Genomic DNA, 19,343 nt, shown 5'->3' on the forward strand with positions numbered 1-19,343 from the left:
CCATCCAGAAGTTCCCTATTGGGGATTCACGCGTTGTTGTATACACGTGAAAAGTTAACGCCTCGAGTATATTATTGCTTACATAGGTCCGGACTTCGCCTAATAATAATACAGTGCGTTCCAGATGTCTGTGAACAAGGACCACCCTTTCCCCCCATCTAAGGGAATAGGTGGGCTGTCCCAACCAGCTACCTCATTCTGATTGGATGCTGCGTCTGACATGACCGCTTTCAAGCAGCCTCTCCTTATTGCTCATTGGTCCGTTGCCTTGGTTCGATTTCGGCTCATTATCCTAATCAGCGGTGGATGACACAAGGGGGGTTCGAGGCACAATCCAAGGCAGAACTGTGCGGCTCGGTTCGGCGTGGCGTGGCGCTTCGTATCCACACCAGCTGACCACCACTGGCAGAGGGAAGAATGCTCGAGAACAAGAGGGAGCGCTTGAAAACCTTCCTGCGGAAGATCGACGAGAAGGCCATCGTCAGAATCAAACACTTCATGAAAGAGAGGTGAGCCCAATGATGTGTGGATGCTACAACCATCTGCCGGTCAGCATCGCCCATAGAGACGATGCTAACCATTAGCATTTCATCGATGCCAGCAAAGAGACTTATTCATTCACACTCAAAGTCTTCCCACCACAGGACGGAATGGGAGTTGGTCGGTTTGAATTGTCAAAAGATTTGAAATGTGCGTGAGTTCCAAATACGAGTACGACTGCTAATGCTAACGAGTTAGCCACCCCGGAGTCTGAAGATGCTGAGACCTTTAAATGGAGCCTCGTGCCACACTTAACACATTTCAGATGCAAAAACAAACAAGAGCTTTGGTTTAATGTACACAACGCGAGTTATACTTACTTATTTCTACGAAGTGTGTGTCTAACCATTCATTTGCACTGTAGGATTTGTCAACGTAATGAATGGTACCAAGATACCGACGTTACTATGGTAATATACATGTAACTAGTCAAATGACAGTTTTGTCGTGTTTAAAAGGAGTACAACGATGTGTAACCATAAATGAACGTGGATTGTAGGTTAGTGTAGTGTTTCAGTGAGTGACAACCATATTGACCAGTGGCTCTGCTCTGTTCTTACTAATGTTAACATCCCTCATGCTGAGCAATCATGACTTCATCTCACTATGTGGGTCAGGTTGCCATCACTATTTGCCTCTTTGTATTCTCTGCAGAACAGAAAGACGAAAACATTTGTAGACCTTCTTTAGGTACACATGCACAGAGATTTATAAAATCAACCTTTACATATGACGCTGTTGTCTTTGGAGGTATTTCTCTTCAGTAATTGTTACTCAGCAGCAAGGATTAAAAAAAACTCATTTTCCAGGAAATGACATATTTAGCTCTCATGGGTCTGGTCACAGGTGGTTACGTGCTTTATAACAATCTCATGCATGGCCCTCCATGTCTTTTTGAGCGTTGCCTTTCACGTTCCTCATCGCAGGATAATTTGTTGTTGTTTCTCCAACTAGAGTTGTCTGCAAATGTTCAAGGCTATACTCACAGATTGTTAAACCTTAGGTCAGGTTTGCGTACACAATATGCATTTCGTCTTCTCTAAAAGATTTATGGTCTTATTTTGTAATGCGGAGTCCAGTCCTGACAATTGCGTCTTTGTCATCCAATAGACTCATTAACATTGTGTGAATCTTAAAAATGAGGCTCAAATCCACAGATAAAAGTGAATTGTACAGCCTAAAACAGGATATTTGCTTCCGCAGTACTTACAACTAGTTTATCACGAAAAGTTAGACTGCAAAGTGGCAGAGTTTGAGCGGCCTGTAATGACACAACAGCCATGCAGATTTCATGTTGGCTTCCAAATTGATGATCCAAGGGGGGGAAAAAATGGGTATATATATTTCTTGATTTCTGCGGGCAGTATTGAACTTCAATTGAGAGATGTGCTACAGTCTGGGAAGGTTTATTATGTTGGTAGGAATGTTGAAGAGTTGCTCTCAAACCAGCCAGTCATAGTTGAAGTCAAGTGTTGCCTCTGTCAAGGCAGTGCTAAAGACACTCCTTTGCCCTTGGTACCAAGTTTAGGTAAGATGGCCTGTCGGGACACTGCAGTACAGAAGCTTGCTGAATTCCATGAAATTTAGTTTCTCTCATTCTTAAGTACTGTTTGTATGTGGCCATGTAAAAATGCAAATTTATCCTGGTTGGCATAAAATAAAATGAAAAACCTGTCTAACGTTTTGTGGGATAACTTTGGTCTATACTACCCTTAGGCCATGTTTCCAAAACAACCTAGTCAAACCAGAACTTATATTATTATTATTATTTCTGTGTGACATACATCATGATAACTCCGGGGTGTCAAACCATTTTTGCGGCGGGCCACATTGTTGATAGTTTCCCTAAGAGGGCCGTTTTGACCGTGAAACCATACACAGTAAATGTTTCATCGCCTGGTCATAGTATTATATATACACACAACAAAATGATGGATAGCAAGTTTTCAAATCAGAAGTCAAGGATAATAGTTTGTTCAGCTATTGTTCTAGTTACTGTAATAACGGGTAAATGATTAGCTTTTGCCAGCCACATAAAATGATGTGGCGGGCCGGATGTAGGCTGCGAGTTTGACAGGCCTGCTATTTGGTTTTATTTTATCCACTTGATAATATTTTCATTTGAGAGGTGCTGCTTGAGGATTGAAATATTTTGTTTGTTTCAACAGTATTAGATGTCATATCTTATCAAATTATTAATTTGATGTTTTGTGTTAATGTTGTTTACTTGTTGAACTCTGAAGCATGTATTTTGAGTAACTACTGTATCAATGACTCATGTGTAACTACTGTATTCCCGTACTATGTACTGGACTAATCTATTATTTTTACTGTTAATTATATGTGGACCCCAGGAAGATGAGCAAACTGTTACGGCACAAGCTAAAGGGGGTGTCGGCAGCAGCTGCTGCTTAAGACTGTCATTGATATTTTCACCAAAATACATTGCCTACAACACCAAAAATAGTCAATATCCAAAGTAATATACCATGATCGCCAGCACTTGCTGAAAATGTGAACATACAATGATTTTGAGTTCGTAACTACGACATTTGCCGTCGAGCTAACTAAGCTAGCTAGCTTTAAACAACAATGGCGCCGTGCGCTTGCGCCATCTCATTTTCCAGGACACACTGAGAGCGAGCGCATTGTCAGATTTACTTCAAACTTCACAGAAAGCAAGGATAATAATAGTGACTCACATCCATATAGTTTTCTATAGCGTCCTAATCCTATAAATGTGTGCTTCTTCAATCAACAACAAACAGATCTTCCAAAATTAGCAGTAAGAGTTACTGGTACTTAAAATGCACGAGCGGATGCATAAGCAATCATGTGGCTACTTTGAAACGAGTACCTGATGAGCAGACTGTCGTATCCCCACACCCCCAACACTGAGTATTGAATAGTTCATACAAATGAAACGACGCTGCTCATGGAATTACATGCGCATGTTTGGCTGTTGCCGTAGTGCGGGCCAATGTCATGCTGACTTCAAATTGATCCTGCGGGCCTAACAAAATGTCTGCCCGAGCCAGCAGCGTGGCATGTCTGATGTAACTGATTCCAGTTCACGTGGACATCCAAAAATTGCTGCAAACACTGCCACTTTGTCGAGAACCACTGTACATGCACACCAATTGCTTGTCCACCCACATGCAACAGTCTTTTCAATACTTTGTGCATGGGCATATGAGTTAGGTGACTGAAGACTAAGGAAAGTAGTTACACTTAGCTGGACACTTCAGTAGTGCAGTGAATATAAACTTTAATGGAGAAGAGGCATAAGCACAAATGCTACTACAGCGTTATTATGGTTCAGGTGTGACCACCTGCACACCTGTCAGGTTTCACTGACAACTGTTTTCAGCATTTTAAATTAACATTTTCAATGTCGTTCTCATAAACATCCACTTTGAGACCCATTTTCAAATGTTTTAATTTCTAGCCTCCAAAGCCCAACAGCATTTAAAAGGAAATAGACTAGCATCATGTGCGCGCTCACTGGGAACATTTGAAGAATGATCACTTCTTGTCTGCATCACCAGTCTACATACAGGATTTGATGTGAGGCGCTGTGTGCACAGGGCCACATGACTTTCTCACAAACACGCATTCAGTAATACACACACGCACACACATAACTTTCTGCAGACTGAGGTCTGGCAGGCTGCCACTAACTGCATTTTATTTTGGCCTAACAAGTAGCTCACTTCCCTGCCCTTCATGTCTGTTCTGTTGAAGCTCAAACACTTAGGCTTGATTCATACTGCAAGTCCAAGTGCCCATCTCTCTTTTAATGCCTATGTACACATTTTTAATTGTTTACATGTACATTTCAAGGAACACGTATCTGATATCCTTGTTGTTACATTTATACAACACTTGAAACAATCTGTGTTCAGATGCCCAAATTGCATGCTGAATATTTCACACGTCAACAGTCGACAGCCATAACACAGATATAAACAATTATTTAAAATAAAAACATTTAAATTAGTAATCAGTAAATACATTTTCTTTGGTCTGGACACCTAAATTCAGCATTGGTCCCTTCACTGTAACCCAGAAACATACTTTAGTTGTCTTTAATTTTCATAGTTCTTCATAGTCGCTAATTTGTTCTAAATGGAAGCTGAGTAATCACAAAGTTAAAACCAAAAGTGTCTACTTTACGCTCATTGCTGTACTTTTCTCTTGTGCAGTTTTATATGGGTGATGACAACTTTGAGAAGCTCTGTGTAATTTTCCATCCAAGAATACATTAAATTTCACATTTAAACAATACAGCGACTTAGCAAAGTTGTGTTTAACAGAACAAAATGCACAGCAGTGAAAGAAACTCGGTCACATTTTAAAATGTTGGCATTAAAAGCCACAATGTATCCAATAACATTTAGCTTGAATTTGATAGCAGACATGCTTGGAATATGTCTGTCTCAAAACTGCTCATTGTGGCACATTTACCGGTAACTTTGGAAGTTTTAAGGACAACAAACCATTTCTCTCCAGAAGATGGCACTCTCGCACAATGGGATGTGCTTTTTCTCATCTGGCATAAGAACCAGAGGCTCCTTTTTCATCATCGCAAGATGTTTTGTCGATGGGCTCGTGGAGCTGACTTCATCTTTGGCAATGAAACTCTGGAGCTTTGGTCACGTCAGCAAATTAAAGCAGTTATAATGTCACTTTTTTGTGATTGGAACGTATTCTCTGAAAAGCAAAATTGTTGGCTTTATTCCGAAATCCACTATCATATAAGATATTTTTTAACGCCCCATGAAAAACTTTACAGTTTCATTCCGAACTGCTGTTCATTACTGTCCACAACTCTTTTAGTAGACTTCAAACTAATTTGAGTACCTTGATCTTTATTTTTTTTTACCAGGGCGATTGTCTGGCAACTAGGGTGTAGGGTCTCTCCCAAAGTCATCTGGGATAGTGAAGATAAGTGTTACAGAGAATAGTTGTTGTTTACCAGTCAATATGAACCTGGTTGTGAGTTTGCAAGCTGTGCAGTGATAAACTCAAAAATAACACTGACTGTAACTTGACTCGTGTCCAGATTTTCTGTGGTGATCTCTGACGATGTATTTGTTGGTACACTATTATAAACGTTTACCATATTTACAAAGCCCCATCCCATCTCAGACACATGGTATAGACTGCTTGTTATCCTGTATTAAGACAATGACTTTAGCTCTATTAGCATGTCTATTGAACTCGATGCTTTTGACTCAAACTCCTACTTGTTAAATTGGGTGATTTAAGGGCTAATTTAAAAAGTAAATGACCCACCAATAGGTTTCTTACCCCCCACCATTTACCTCCCACTGTTACAACCATTTCCACAACAACACAGGCTCTGACCATTAGAAAAGCCCAAGCTTTTTGAAGAATTTAAGCCTGGACCCCAACCATCTTTTTTGTGGTTCATTAATCTCAGAGGTGTTCACTCTCTACTTCGCATTTCACTCTCCTTGCTTGTGTTGGTTCTTGGTTGTTTTCAAGTGTCGCCCCGGAAAAAAATAGACCTTTACTCCCATTGCATTAGTCAGTCAATGTGTCAAAGTGCAAAAGGTCTCTCCAGTTGAGGTTTGAAACATTACAGTTAAGGAACGACGTGGAGGTTTAAGGCGTTGTTTAGCATGGATAGAAAGGAAGTCCTAAACCAACAGAGAACCATTGTGCCAGTCGCTGAGAACCATTGTGCTGAGGTTCTGGAAAGGTAAGACTAGAAAATGTCCAAGTCACTAACTCTATTATTGAAATAATCATTCTAGGAATGATTCATATTTGTGTGAATTTTGATGTGGCGGTTCGTCATGTGTTTTTCAAACTGGGGCTGACAACTTGAATCATTTCAGTCAGATGAGCGCTATGGTTGTTAAAGCTTCAAAAAGATCTCCATTTTATTTTTAGCAGTAGTCCAGTGAGCTTAATGGGTCAATTTGTAAGTGTATAATGTGATCCTCCTCAAATGTTCACTGTCTGTCTGTAATTTCAATTTGACAAACCATCCTCATGTGATGTAACTTTCCCAGAGAATGAAATAAACTGAAATAAATTGAAATTGAGAATGAGGTCAGATGCACTATCTTGTAGTGTTGTGGGCACACAGTACTTAATGTTGGAAATGGGTCGAAGGTGTGAAATTTTATAGTCTAAACAAACAGTTTTGACAATTCTGTTGCTTGACAAATACACAAGGGAAAATACATTTCGGCTTTCATTAGATTGTGTAAATGTGGGGGTCTACTAGTATTTGATTCATTTCATTGGTGTGTTGTAAACAGCGGAACCCACCACCCTTGAATCCTCTGAGACAATTTGGAACCAGAAACACCTGTAAACTGCAAAGCAAATGTCTTGTGCCAGACCCTGTAATTGATTCAGTTCAATTCAGTCTCAGAATGAGAATGAAGTAAGGAATGGGTCCTGGTGTTGAAAGAAAGACTCCCTTTTGACCTTGTTGGTGTTTCCAGTTAACAGCCTCCCCTCTTTACAAACCTGTGATGATAGCCTTTGAATATTGTTTCTATTGCTGTTAGTTTAGCCTCATAAGGGGAAATAGCGCAGACACAGACAGAACAAATGTTTGTATGATGTTTGTCTGCAGACCAGGTGGCTGCGCAAATACCATCCTGCCCCCCGCCCCCCTCGTTACAACATTGGAGGGCCTGTTAGCTGCTGAAACATCTGTAGTAGTAGACATGCCTACAAGATGGAACTAGCCCACAGCTCCCATCTTTTACTTTGTATAGTTAATCCAGTCAGGCATAATGACATGGTTTGCCTCCAGCTGAGGCTGCAGTGCATGACTTACTTCCCTTTAGCGCCCGAACTTTACTCCAGTCATCTAAAGTGATGCAGCACAAAGCATATTCATCTGGGAGACACCAACTGGGTTCTCCTGTGGTTAAACATAACTAGTTTTAATTACTGTACCATAATTAAATTGTGTGCTGCCGCCCTTTCTAGGATTTACCAAGTGCCTGCCAACCCTTTTTGTAATATGATCGTGCACCACTCCTAGATCAGCATTTCACTTTTTTTGCATCTGCTTTGCTTTTACTTGTTCACAAGAAGGAAAATATCTTGATGTTAGACACCACTTGTCAGTGAAGGATTCAAATGTTTTTTTCTGTTAGCACAGTACTGCCTTTGTGTGCATATGTATAAGTGCACTCTGTGTTTGTTTGTGCACTGGTATGTGTGCTCTGCTGCTTTCTTTCATGCGTTTGGCTTCAGGGGGAGTGGCTAGGTTTGACGTCACCCTCTTACGGAGTGTCACACCACCACAAGCACATACGGTAGTGGCTTCCTCTTTCAGCACGTTCATACAAAAACAGCAGCATGAAGACTGGATTTTAGCTGAAAGGATTATCTTTAAATGGACTGTAAATCTAGTTTTAGTTATTTCTTCTTTGTAGTCATGGCATGATGCCAGAATTATTTTAATACAGACTAGGGTTTTTAGAAGAAAAGGAAATGCCAACTGTCAGTAGCTATATGAGTTTCCGTTCATCAAAAAGATTAAAATTTTCCAGGTAAGTCGGTCGTCTCCCTCCCATAGATTATTCTGTACCGTCTTGTGTCTTTTGTAACCATATTTACCTCTTACATTCTGAAAGTCTCAACGTCAGCCATTTGTCACAGTTGCTATTTTTCAAGGCTATTCAAAAAACGTTGCATTTCAGCTGCATTGACGAAACTAAAGCGAACGCTAGACTTTTTTTTACGAACACATGAAGTGTATAGCCACTTATTGACACAATGTACAATTAAAAAGAGAGAGAGACAGCGCAACTTTAACCAGCACATTAGTTTGCTGAAAATGTCTTTCAGTAACCAGTCTTAAACCAAATAGGGACATATTGTGTTTGAAATGTTATTGTAAACAGTAGTGTTGTTTACTGCTTTACGGCTACCCTTAGTTTTTAAGGGTAAAATAGTTAGAGAATGCAAGAAATGGTTATAATTTCAGGTTTTTGAGAGCCTCAGTGGGGTTTGTGATTTCATGACTTTAAGATGTTCTCACCTGTGGTCCATTTCCAAATCCTTAGCTGTGAACAACTACTGTAAAAAAAAATACAGAGTTTCTCCATAGACGGACCCCTCACTTGATGTTGAAACGGAATGATGTCTCATAAGATGAAAGTAACGACAACAACAGTTGTGTAATTAATGGCTGAGAGTGCATGAAAAATGTGTTGGTACTATCCTGTGTGTGCACATCAACTGGATTCTCCTGTAACAAAAGCTGTATTTAAATTCATTCTTCTTCTTCTTGCTATGTCCAGCAGCTACCCAGTCGAGAGCAGTGTTGGTGGAGTGCCAGCCAAATTGAAGAAGAGCAGGAGCACCTCCAGCAAAGACGGTGTCAAAAAAGTGGAGGCCAGGAAGACGTTGAGTCTGGAGGCGGCACAGCTGGAGATTCAAGAGCAACACAAAAGCCTCACCAGACAGTTGGCCATCAGGTAGGAGGCCCTGAAAGAATTTATCTTCGAGCTACGTCGAATAATATTTTGTGAAAAAGTAGGATGGGTTAAATCATAGGCCAACTGTGATACTTGATGTAGCGTCACAAAAAAACTTGTATCACAAGACTTGAGAAGCTGTTGTGGCAAGTGGTGACACACATGACTGCGCTGCTCAGGCTTTCCTCCCACATGATTTTAATGTTTGTGAAGCCTTCATGGTATCAAGGGTGCACCGTGAGGTTGCCTACATAATCATATGATTAGCATGGCATTTCAAGCGTGTCAAATAGCAATTAGTGTAAATCAGTCCATTTGAATGCAAATGACTGTCTTGTGTGTAACATGAGAGCCTTAAATGGGTTAACAAGTCTGAGTTGTGTAATTTCCTGTTGATAACACATACTCTCACTTACAGCCTATTTGTTTGTGAAAGAATCTTTTAAGTGCTCCTTTGAATGTTGGAATTTGTTGTGAACTGAGCAAAGTTATGGTTTATGTACAACTAAGTATGTACTCTACACATAGGTTGCAGACTTTCGACGTTGACTGCAGAAGCTTCGACAGGACTCAGGGCAGCGGCACACAAAGTGTAAGTCCACCTTAACTTTTGAAGTGTATACTGGTAATGTTAGGAAGAGGCTGTGCCTCTCTTGTTGAGAGGCATGTGCAAACACAACAGTCACACTCGGAATGCCGCACAAGCCCAGCAAGTTGAGCCCTCAATTCACTCTGTGATTACCTTAAATAAACCTTAGACATTTCATTCATATTATGCCCAATTATATTTGGTAGACTAATTGCTCCACTTGTTTATATATATTTATTCTTGGTGACTCTGTAGTTTGAATTACCACCCCCTCCCCTTCTGAGAGAGCAATTTTCTGACATGCAACTTTATTTTACAACTTGGCAACTTGGGCAGGTGTTTAAATGTTGCATGTGGTTGAGCATGGGGAAAAGGAGGGGAGGGGGGTAGAAGAATGTCTTGTTCCCCCTTTTCCTACAAAATGCCAATAAACTTATTCTTCTGTCTTGTAGAGTTTCATAAAGCACAATGCAACATTCCACAAATTGTTTCCAGACTTTCCAGAAAGTGAAGACTTGATACATGGTAGGTGGGCAAGAATAAACAATTTACTTTTTGAGTGACTAAACCCAATATCAGAGTTCATGAAATGTACCGCTTCTTTTCCCAGCATACATCTGTGCCCTGCAAAAGGAAGTGCCCTACCATGGTCGACTGTACATCACGAACAGCCATGCCTGTTTCCACTCATCTGTTCTGCTCAAGGACACCAAGGTAAGCAGGCAGCCTGTTGGAGCCTCTTAACAAGCTTTCCTAAACCTAGGGACACAGTTTCAACAAACTCAAATTGTATGATTCCTGTCGATGCCATTGCAGGTAGTGATCCCTGTCTCCTGCATTCACATTGTCAAAAAGCAGAACACTGCTTTGCTGGTACCGAACGCCTTGTCAGTCCGAACCACAGAGGGAGAAAAGGTTCGTTCTTTTCTTTAGGCCAACAGAGCTTGTAATTAGGTTTGTTAGCTAAGCAAGTAGCTAATGTTCCGTCTGTCCTGTTCCCTGATCATGTTCAGTTCCTGTTTGTCTCATTACGGAACCGAGAAGCATGTTATCAGCTGCTGTGCTCTGTGTGTCCTCAGCTTGAGGTAAGTGGTCTGGGACGCCAGGACTCTCTTAATCACAAGTTGGTGAAACTGTAGATAACAGTAATGCAAGTGATGCAAGTAGTGTCAATGTGCAAATAACTAAAATTCCCCATCCAAATTCTGAAAAGCTATGCATTTGCAAAAGCCTTCATCTTTAACACTACCCCCTTATTTGTTTGTTTGTTTGTTTCCATTCAAAAGTGTTAACTACCAAATCAGCACCGGCATCATAAGGGTGCATTTTGTTTACAGGACCGCAGCACCAACAGTAGCCCCGTCATCTCCTCTGCCGAACATAGCTTTGACAAGAGCAAACTTGTTGTAAGTAACTTGTTATACTGTTGTTTTTGCTTTCTACTGCTGCTGTTTGGTATGTTGTGAAACCATAATAGATGATTTAATTTGATCACTTCATGTCTCATCTTTCTCCATTATGCCCTCAATCTGCATGTCCGCAGATGTGTGCTGCGGAATTAACTCACGATTGTCTTTGTGTACCGTCATGGCAGAACTCCAGCCAGTCCAGTCTGGATGGCAGCTTTGACCAGTTCGATGGCTCTGAGCCGCAGGCATTGCAGGACAAACCTCTGCACAGCGCACACAAAGGTGAGAAGTCTACATTTGGCATGAAAATTATCGTGTTGAAGTGCCACACGATCATGCAGCCAATGTGGCACTTGAACTTGTTGATTTTGTTCATCCCTGCCTGAAATCCAAGTCCAAGATCCAAAAGCAGTCATTTTCAGTCCGTTTACGTGTGCACTAAAGAAAACCGAATTATTGCATTGAATCGATGTAACAAGTCATAGCATATGAATGGAAGGAAAATACATCTTTTTAATAAGTGGCAGAACAGCTGTGAAACATGGTTTTAAACTCTGACATGGTAACTACAGTAAGCAAATCAACACATCAAATCATCTATTGTAACACTAAAACTGAATTTTTCTGTTCACATTTGAATACAAATAGACTGACAATGATGTGTCTGTATTTTGTTAGTCCATGACAATTAAAAAATAACATTTTCAAACACTGAATCAAAGTTATTCATCAGGATCTATTTAATCCACACTTATCACACTGTTCTTGATTGTTAATCAGCGCACAATAATTCTGTGAAAACATTTGCAGTGAAATGAGCAAAGATATTGAAGTTGTCTGTTTTAGCACTTGGCTTGTAATATTTAGCAAGTAGGAATGAGCTACTCTTCCTTGTAGCTGATAGGAGCATTGTTGCCGCCTAGCGTAGTCAAGGCAGACATTGTTTAGCCAAAGATCGAATTGCTGGACATGACATGGGAGTGTGAAAAAGTAGGAGAACAAGCAGTCCGTAATCTGATCAATTTGGCCATGCAAACGTAATCATCGATGTCTCCCTCTATTTGTATGCAGAGACCGCACTGCCTAATGGAAAAGGATCCACTTTCAAGAGCCTGCATAAGCAGCAGAGTGAGAGCTCATCTTCAGAGGATGATTTGTCCGTTTCAGGTATCAAAAACAATCCCACAGTGGCTGTATGCCTTGGTTAACTTCCAGTTCATTCAAAATATTTGGGAAGATCAGATTGCATGTATATTTAATTCACATGCACATGATAAAACCCATACGAAATTGCACAGCATTTTTCTGGTGTTGCGGCTTCATGTGTCTGTTTGAATGCTCTTGAATAAATGATGCCTGAAAGCCAAATTTAGATGCAGCCTGCCAACATGACATTGACATTAATGTTGTCCTTGCATGTTCGCCCCCCGCCTTCAGTTCCAGGTGGCTCGTGGGTTTGGAATGTGACGGAGAAGGCCAAGTCTCTGCTGGTTCAGAGAGAGGCCAGCACCCTCAACACGCTGCTCTTCATCTACTTGATACTGTAAGTTGCTACATCCCACTCCAAATGCAAATATATATATATATATATATATATATATATATACACACACACACACACATATACACACACACACACAAACTCTGTTAGTTCAAAGTTAGATGTGTTTGTATAATAGCAAACAGTTTATCAAAAGTGATGTTTTCCGCACACACGTCAAGGAATTATTATGCCCACATAGTGGGGTGTTCATGTTTATTTCAACTTGTCTACACTCCTCAGGGTGGTGGTGCTGCTGCTGTCCTCAGGCTACATCGGGTTACGTATTGTGGCCCTGGAGGAACAGCTGATGTCACTTGGTGCACTGCCCGAGTTCACCCTACAGAGCGGGTAAGTTGTTGTCCAAGCCAACCACAAACTGAATTAATTGAGCAATATTTAACACAACAGCTTGGGCATGAAGAGGTGCTAACCCATTTATACTGTAATGCATGAATTCACTCTTAAGTAAATAGTCCAATTAAAAAATAATAATAATAATAAATAAAATAAATAAAAAATTTAAAAAAAAGAGCATAAGCAATTCCTTCAGAAATTATGAATGCTCAGATATTCTTTCACTGAGCTAAAAAGCCCAAGACTGAACACAATTAAGGACTACAGTAAAAACCCCCAAGGCCAAATGCAATTTTCCTCAGGAAGTTGGTTCACCTTCAGTTCATCCATAACAACAATTTTATGTAAAAAGAAAAGAACTTCTGTTTAAAACTAAAATGTTAAAACAAGAACACATTCTCAACCTTAACTGTGATGACAAGTGACTGACACATATGAAGAAATGGAGCGATATTTTACTGCCTGGAAAGCAAGTCACCATACATAATGACTTCATGCATTTATTGTTTTAACATTGACAGACACAAATGTAAAAAGGAGCCAACCGTTGTTGGAATAATAACAAACGTGCAGGGAGATTACTACATGTGCTGTGCTTCACAAAGACTATATAGCACACGTATGTGTACGTTCTAGCCTTTACTTTTTTGAGTTGTACTAAATTTTACTCAGCAGCAAAATCTCTCTTTGAGGCCCAAGGTGATTATTCATTGGGATTTATTATCCACCACAACACAACTTTAAATATCACTTTAAAGAACAACCAGAATATAGATTAGACGGAAGTAAAATAATATTAAAATGATAACAATGAAAAAACAAATAAAAGAAATACTTGCTGTTCCTGCTGTGCGCACCTTGGCCTCTTAGGGGCAGTGTGGTGTGGTGCTTGCATGGAGATGCATTCTCACTTTCAGATAAAGAGTAGAAGAAGAAAGTCATGATTGAATGTTTGGAATTTTTACAGATTAGGAAGAATATATGCTTGTGAGTATTGTTATATTACCCATCTGTATGTATTCCTACAATGTTGGTGTGTGAATATTCATTATTTGTATTTGTATATCACTCCTGTGACTTCTAAGGCTAATCTTTGTTAGCCCGTCAATCAGGTTTTTCATTATTGGTTAGCATTAAATTGGTGATTTTTGAGGAGCGAAACTAAAACGAAGTATGTGTTGTATTTAAATATACAATGTGTGTAATTATTTTTGTCGTGTGTTTTAGTTTTACAGTAAACTCAAACTGGAGTGTCAATAAACAGCTGAAAGCACGCTCAGGGAGGGCAGAATAACTTTCAGTACAGTGGGTACGGAAAGTTTTCAGACCCCCTTAAATTGTTCACTCTTTTTTATATTGGAGCCATTTGTTAAAATCATTTAAGATCCTTTTTTTCCTCATTAATGTACACACAGCACCCCATATTGACAGAAAAAAACGTAATTGTTTACATTTTTGCTGATTTTATTAAAAAAGAACTGAAATAACACACCCCCATAAGTATTCAGACCCTTTGCTGTGACACTCATATTTAACTCGGGTGTTGTCCATTTCTTCTGATCATCCTTAAAATGGTTCTACACCTTCATTGGAGTCCAGCTGTGTTTGATTATACTGATTGGACTTGATTAGGAAAGCCACACACCTGTCTATATAAGACCTTACAGCTCACAGTGCATGTCAGATCAAATGAGAATCATGAGGTCAAAGGAACTGCCTGAAGAGCTCAGAGACCGAATTGTGTCAAGGTACAGATCTGGCCATGGTTAAAAAAAACCATTCTGCTGCACTTAAGGTTCCTAAGAGCACAGTGGCCTCCATAATCCTGAAATGGAAGACGTTTGGGACGAGCCGAAAACCCTCCCTAGAGCTGACCGTCCAGACAAACTGAGCAATTGGGGGAGAAGAGCCTTGGTGAGAGCGGTAAAGAAGAACCCAAAGATCACTCTGGCTGAGCTCCAGAGATGCAGTCGGGAGATGGGAGAAAGTTCTAGAAAGTCAATCATCACTGCAGCCCTCCACCAGTCGGGTCTTTATGGCAGAGTGGCCCGACGGAAGCCTCTCCTCAGTGCAAGACACACGAAAGCCCGCATGGAGTTTGCTAAAAAACACCTGAAGGACTACAAGATGGTGAGAAATAAAATTCTCTGGTCTGATGAGACCAAGATGGATAGAACTTTTTGGCCTTAATTCTAAGTGGTATGTGTGGGGAAAACCAGGCACTGCTCATCACCTGTCCAATACAGTCCCAACAGTGAAGCATGGTGGTGGCAGCATCATGCTGTGGGGGTGTTTTCCAGATGTAGGGACAGGGAGACTGGTTGCAAACGAAGAAAAGATGAATGCGGCCAATTACAGGGATATCCTGGACGAAAACCTTCTCCAGAGTGCTCAGAACCTCAGACTGGGCCGAAGGTTCACTTTCCAACAAGCCAATGACCCTAAGCACACAGCTAAAATACAGAAGGAGTGGCTTCAGAACAACTCCGTGACTGTTTTTGAATGGCCCAGCCAGAGCCCTGACTTAAACCCAATTGAGCATCTCTGGAAATACCTGAAAATTGCTCTCCACCAACGTTCACCATCCAACCTGACAGAACTGGAGAGGATCTGCAAGGAGGAATGGCACAGGATCCCCAAATTCAGGTGTGAAAAACTTGCATCATTCCCAAAAAAGACTCATGGCTGTATTAGCTCAAAAGGGTACGTCTACTAAATACTGAGCAAAGGGTCTGAATACTTATGGTGTGTGATATTTCAGTTTTTCCTTTTTAATAAATCTGCAAAGATTTCAAAAATTCCGGGATTTTTTTCTGTCAAAATCAGAATCAGAATCATCTTTATTTGCCAAGTATGTCCAAAACACACAAGGAATTTGTCTCCGGTAGTTGGAGCCGCTCTAGTACGACAACAGACAGTCAATTTACAGAACGCTTTGGAGACATAAAGACATTCACAAAAAAAAAAGAAAACAGTCACTGAGCAGTAAAGGGTTGCTAGTTATCTGGTAATGCCGGTACATTTTTATGGGGTGCTGTATATACATTAATGTGGAAAAAAATGAACTTAAATGATTTTAGCAAATGGCTGCAATATAAAAAAGAGTGACAAATTTAAGGGAGTCTGAATACTTTCCGTACCCACTGTATGTCGCACAACATGCTAGCTACTGCAAACAACACCGGTGCATTCAGGGTGCTTTTACAATACAGTTCAGCACATTAATTGTTTTGGTTAGATTATAATGTTTTTATGATCTTGACAAGCCAAAATGGAAATCAAGATTAAATTTCGATTAATCACTCAGGTTTACCATTTACTACAGTCCCCGTCAGCGCCCCTGAGGATGCATAACCATCTCTTGTACTTCTGCCCTACACTTTTGGAGTTTTGCTTGACATGCTTATCCGCTTACTTTTCACTGTGCCTCACTCTTGCCATTTCCTTTTCATCAGGTACCGCCAAGACACATAACACTCAGCGAAAGGAGAGGTAGAACGGCTGACTAGTGACTTGGAGGATAACTTCCAGCGGAAGACATTTCATGTCACGTCAAGTGAAAAGTGGCCAATCTGTGCAATTTCAACTTTTTAACTTGAAGGGCTAGTTTAAAAAAAATTATAATGCAAAATAAGAAAAAAGAGATGCCACCACTTAGTCGCACAGAGCCGAGCCAAAACGCATGTACATCCTGCATGGTTGCAGCGTGTCTTGCTGTGAGGACCAAAGTTCGAGCTTGGAGGACGTGGGACCGACTGTTCCACATCGTCTTCCTCTCCTTCAGCATGCTGTCTGAACAGGGTTATACCGATCAGCATTAGCCAGCTGTCGCGCTCACCAACACACCCCGGCACCGCAGACGTCGCGCTGCCACTAGCCAAAGATGTGCACGTCTCTCTGCATGACGTTCACCCTCACCCTTCCGTCTTTGCAGCAGTATGAACGCGTCTGTCTCCTTGGAAACTTGGGTACCTCTCTTTTGAATGTCTTTTCTTCCTTACCAGCTTCGGGCTGAAATGATGATGATTATGATAATGATCAGCCCACTAAGGCTTCTCCTGATGGTCTACTCTCTCCTGCTCAGTTTCTTTATCTCTTCCTTGTCTTTGAAGTGATTTAACAAGTTTAATGATCAATGCTCAGAGGTTGTCCGGCATAATCAATGCATACATAGTTGACAGCAAAGCTGGACAAGATGTCTCAATGCGTTGTCAGGAGAAGAAGTGGTCACACTTTGTTTTTTGGACAAAGTGGCGTTTCTACATTTCTAGTCAGGTTTCAGCAAGGTACACCAATGATGTGTCGCTAATGTTCATGTGTGCGTCTGCATTATGGAAACCTGACTGACTACAAGTTGTCCCTCGGCTCCGTGGAGGACAACTTAAAACCGCGCTTGTTGATAAGGTCCAAGTTTCAGCAACAACAAAAATAGCTCTAAAAATGTTCAAAATGCCACAAATTACTATTATGCAGGGCACAATGTTTTTTATTTCTGTGTACTGTTTTTCAAATCAAACTTTTGTGGGGAAGAAAATGTGTTAAAAAGGAAAAAACAAAAAAACTAAGATGTGAGTAAAAGGAGCGAGTGCACTTTACCTAATGTGTTGTGCCTGTCACAATCCAAGACGCTGTGTTTGGATTGAGTAGAAATGGCAAAAAGTTGTCGTTTCGGGTGTTTGTCTGACGGTGCTAAGACCTTTCTTTGTTTCAAAGTGTTTTCACTCAGGGCTGGTGGATACGATCCACCAGGTAGATATTCCTTTGTCATTTCAAAGTCTAGTGCTCGTCATTGGGCTTCACGTCTTGGCTTGGGTGCTTCTCTACAGTCCCTTTGAGTGAGCGAGAGAGAGCGATATCACCGCTTGACTATTAATTTGACTTGTATTTATTGCTTGACTTGATTCTTTTTCCATAAGAGCCTCTCCCACCTGCCTGATGATGCCCATGCACACCACAGCTCACGATCTGTTGTTGTGGAAGCGCTCCTTTCCCAACATGGAATAGACTTGATTCAAAACTGCATCACATGTTCAATTTGCTGCATTCGACACGCGCAGTACTGTCAGTCTCCCAGCAGGGGGTAGCACACGCACAGATCTACTGTCCTCAAGCGAATACGATGCAAATATCCTAACGAGGGCAGCATTTGATCACAAGTTCAATTTGCTGCATTCGACACGCGCAGTACTGTCAGTCTCCCAGCAGGGGGTAGCACACGCACAGATCTACTGTCCTCAAGCGAATACGATGCAAATATCCTAACGAGAGCAGCATTTGTGTGGTTTTGCACTATTCAAAGTGTAAGAACCATTGTTAATGTCCTTAATTACACTACGGCCCTATAAATATATATTTATTTGCATTGTGTAATTCAAAGTAGTCTCTGTGAGATGACTTTGCTATTGCTGAAAATAAATCAAATGTTGCGAAGAATTGTTGTTGTCATTTCATCTGTCGCCCTCAAGACTTTTTTTTTTTCCTCCATTCTCATATGTAAGAAGCAGACAACGTTAAAACTATGCTCCAGAAGAGACGTACCAGTTGTCAGCAGTTCATTGTGTTAACTTGGACATGCAAAAATGGTGGAGTTATATCAGATACGGTGAAAGTTATTACAATATCAAATGGAAAAATAATTTAATAGCATCTTTTTTTTCCCCAAGAGAAATTTCGGAAGCAATTTGTTGTGTAGCCTGAAATGGTATTTTGACCTGTTTTCAACACAGGCTGGCCAAAATGAAGATGATTGCGTGAGTGACTTATTGAAATGTAAAAAATAAAAAAGAATAGGCGCGCCATCTGGTGGAGCAACTTGGACACTACTGTTGCGTTTTCCGGTGCTTCTCGTTTTTCGATGATTTACAATACAGCTCATTTATCACTGGATACTTCATTAGATACGCATGTAAATTCAAATGAGATTCGGTACAAAGGCTAATCAAATGCTACCTTTACAGATAAAAATGCTTTGTTTTGTTTGACACCCAGAATGCTTTTAATAAATGAATCCATGCATTCTGTTTTCTATTACCACTTATGTTCACGGTCTCTTTAGGTAAACAGTAAAGGTATTAACATAACATGAACATTTTTGTTGTGTGTAGTACCAGTGGTGTACAAGTGTACTACAGGCTTTAGGTGTGTACAAATTGGTAAAACCTTTTTATAAAAAGTCCATATACAGTATTATGCAAAGCTCTTAGGCCCCCACTAGTTTTGTTGTTTTAATGGCCTTTTTCCACAGAAGCCATGTTGATATAGTACTGATATAGGCCTGTACAGCACTAATGCTGTTAGTTAGTGTCAGCAATGTAGCAAAGTTACTTACTGCCAGTAATGGCAAAATCAAATTAAATTATAACCAATTTTAGGTTCTACAGACTGCTTTCATTATAATGTGGGGGAGTGAGGATAAAACAACAAAGCAT

At 40.5% G+C, this 19,343-nt stretch overlaps 1 protein-coding gene across 6 annotated transcripts; it reads left to right on the plus strand.

Moving 5' to 3' along the window:
* Nucleotides 1-289: 289 nt before the first annotated feature.
* Nucleotides 290-18,348, plus strand: si:zfos-943e10.1 (GRAM domain-containing protein 2B). Of its 6 annotated transcripts, none has more exons than XM_061779312.1 (13): nucleotides 290-509; nucleotides 8,844-9,020; nucleotides 9,549-9,612; nucleotides 10,062-10,134; nucleotides 10,220-10,323; nucleotides 10,426-10,524; nucleotides 10,623-10,694; nucleotides 10,947-11,015; nucleotides 11,204-11,300; nucleotides 12,090-12,185; nucleotides 12,456-12,561; nucleotides 12,802-12,909; nucleotides 16,371-18,348. In XM_061779312.1, the coding sequence occupies exons 1-13, from the start codon at nucleotides 418-420 to the stop codon at nucleotides 16,387-16,389; spliced, it is 1,176 nt and encodes a 391-aa protein (XP_061635296.1). In that variant the 5' UTR covers nucleotides 290-417; the 3' UTR covers nucleotides 16,390-18,348. The 6 variants fall into 6 exon arrangements, with proteins under 6 accessions (XP_061635296.1, XP_061635298.1, XP_061635299.1 ...); XM_061779314.1 differs by having other exon boundaries at nucleotides 8,847-9,020; XM_061779315.1 differs by lacking the exon at nucleotides 290-509 and adding an exon at nucleotides 6,127-6,268.
* Nucleotides 18,349-19,343: the final 995 nt, after the last annotated feature.

Source organism: Phyllopteryx taeniolatus, chromosome 7 (assembly GCF_024500385.1).
Source record: "Phyllopteryx taeniolatus isolate TA_2022b chromosome 7, UOR_Ptae_1.2, whole genome shotgun sequence".
Lineage (NCBI taxonomy): Eukaryota > Metazoa > Chordata > Actinopteri > Syngnathiformes > Syngnathidae > Phyllopteryx > Phyllopteryx taeniolatus.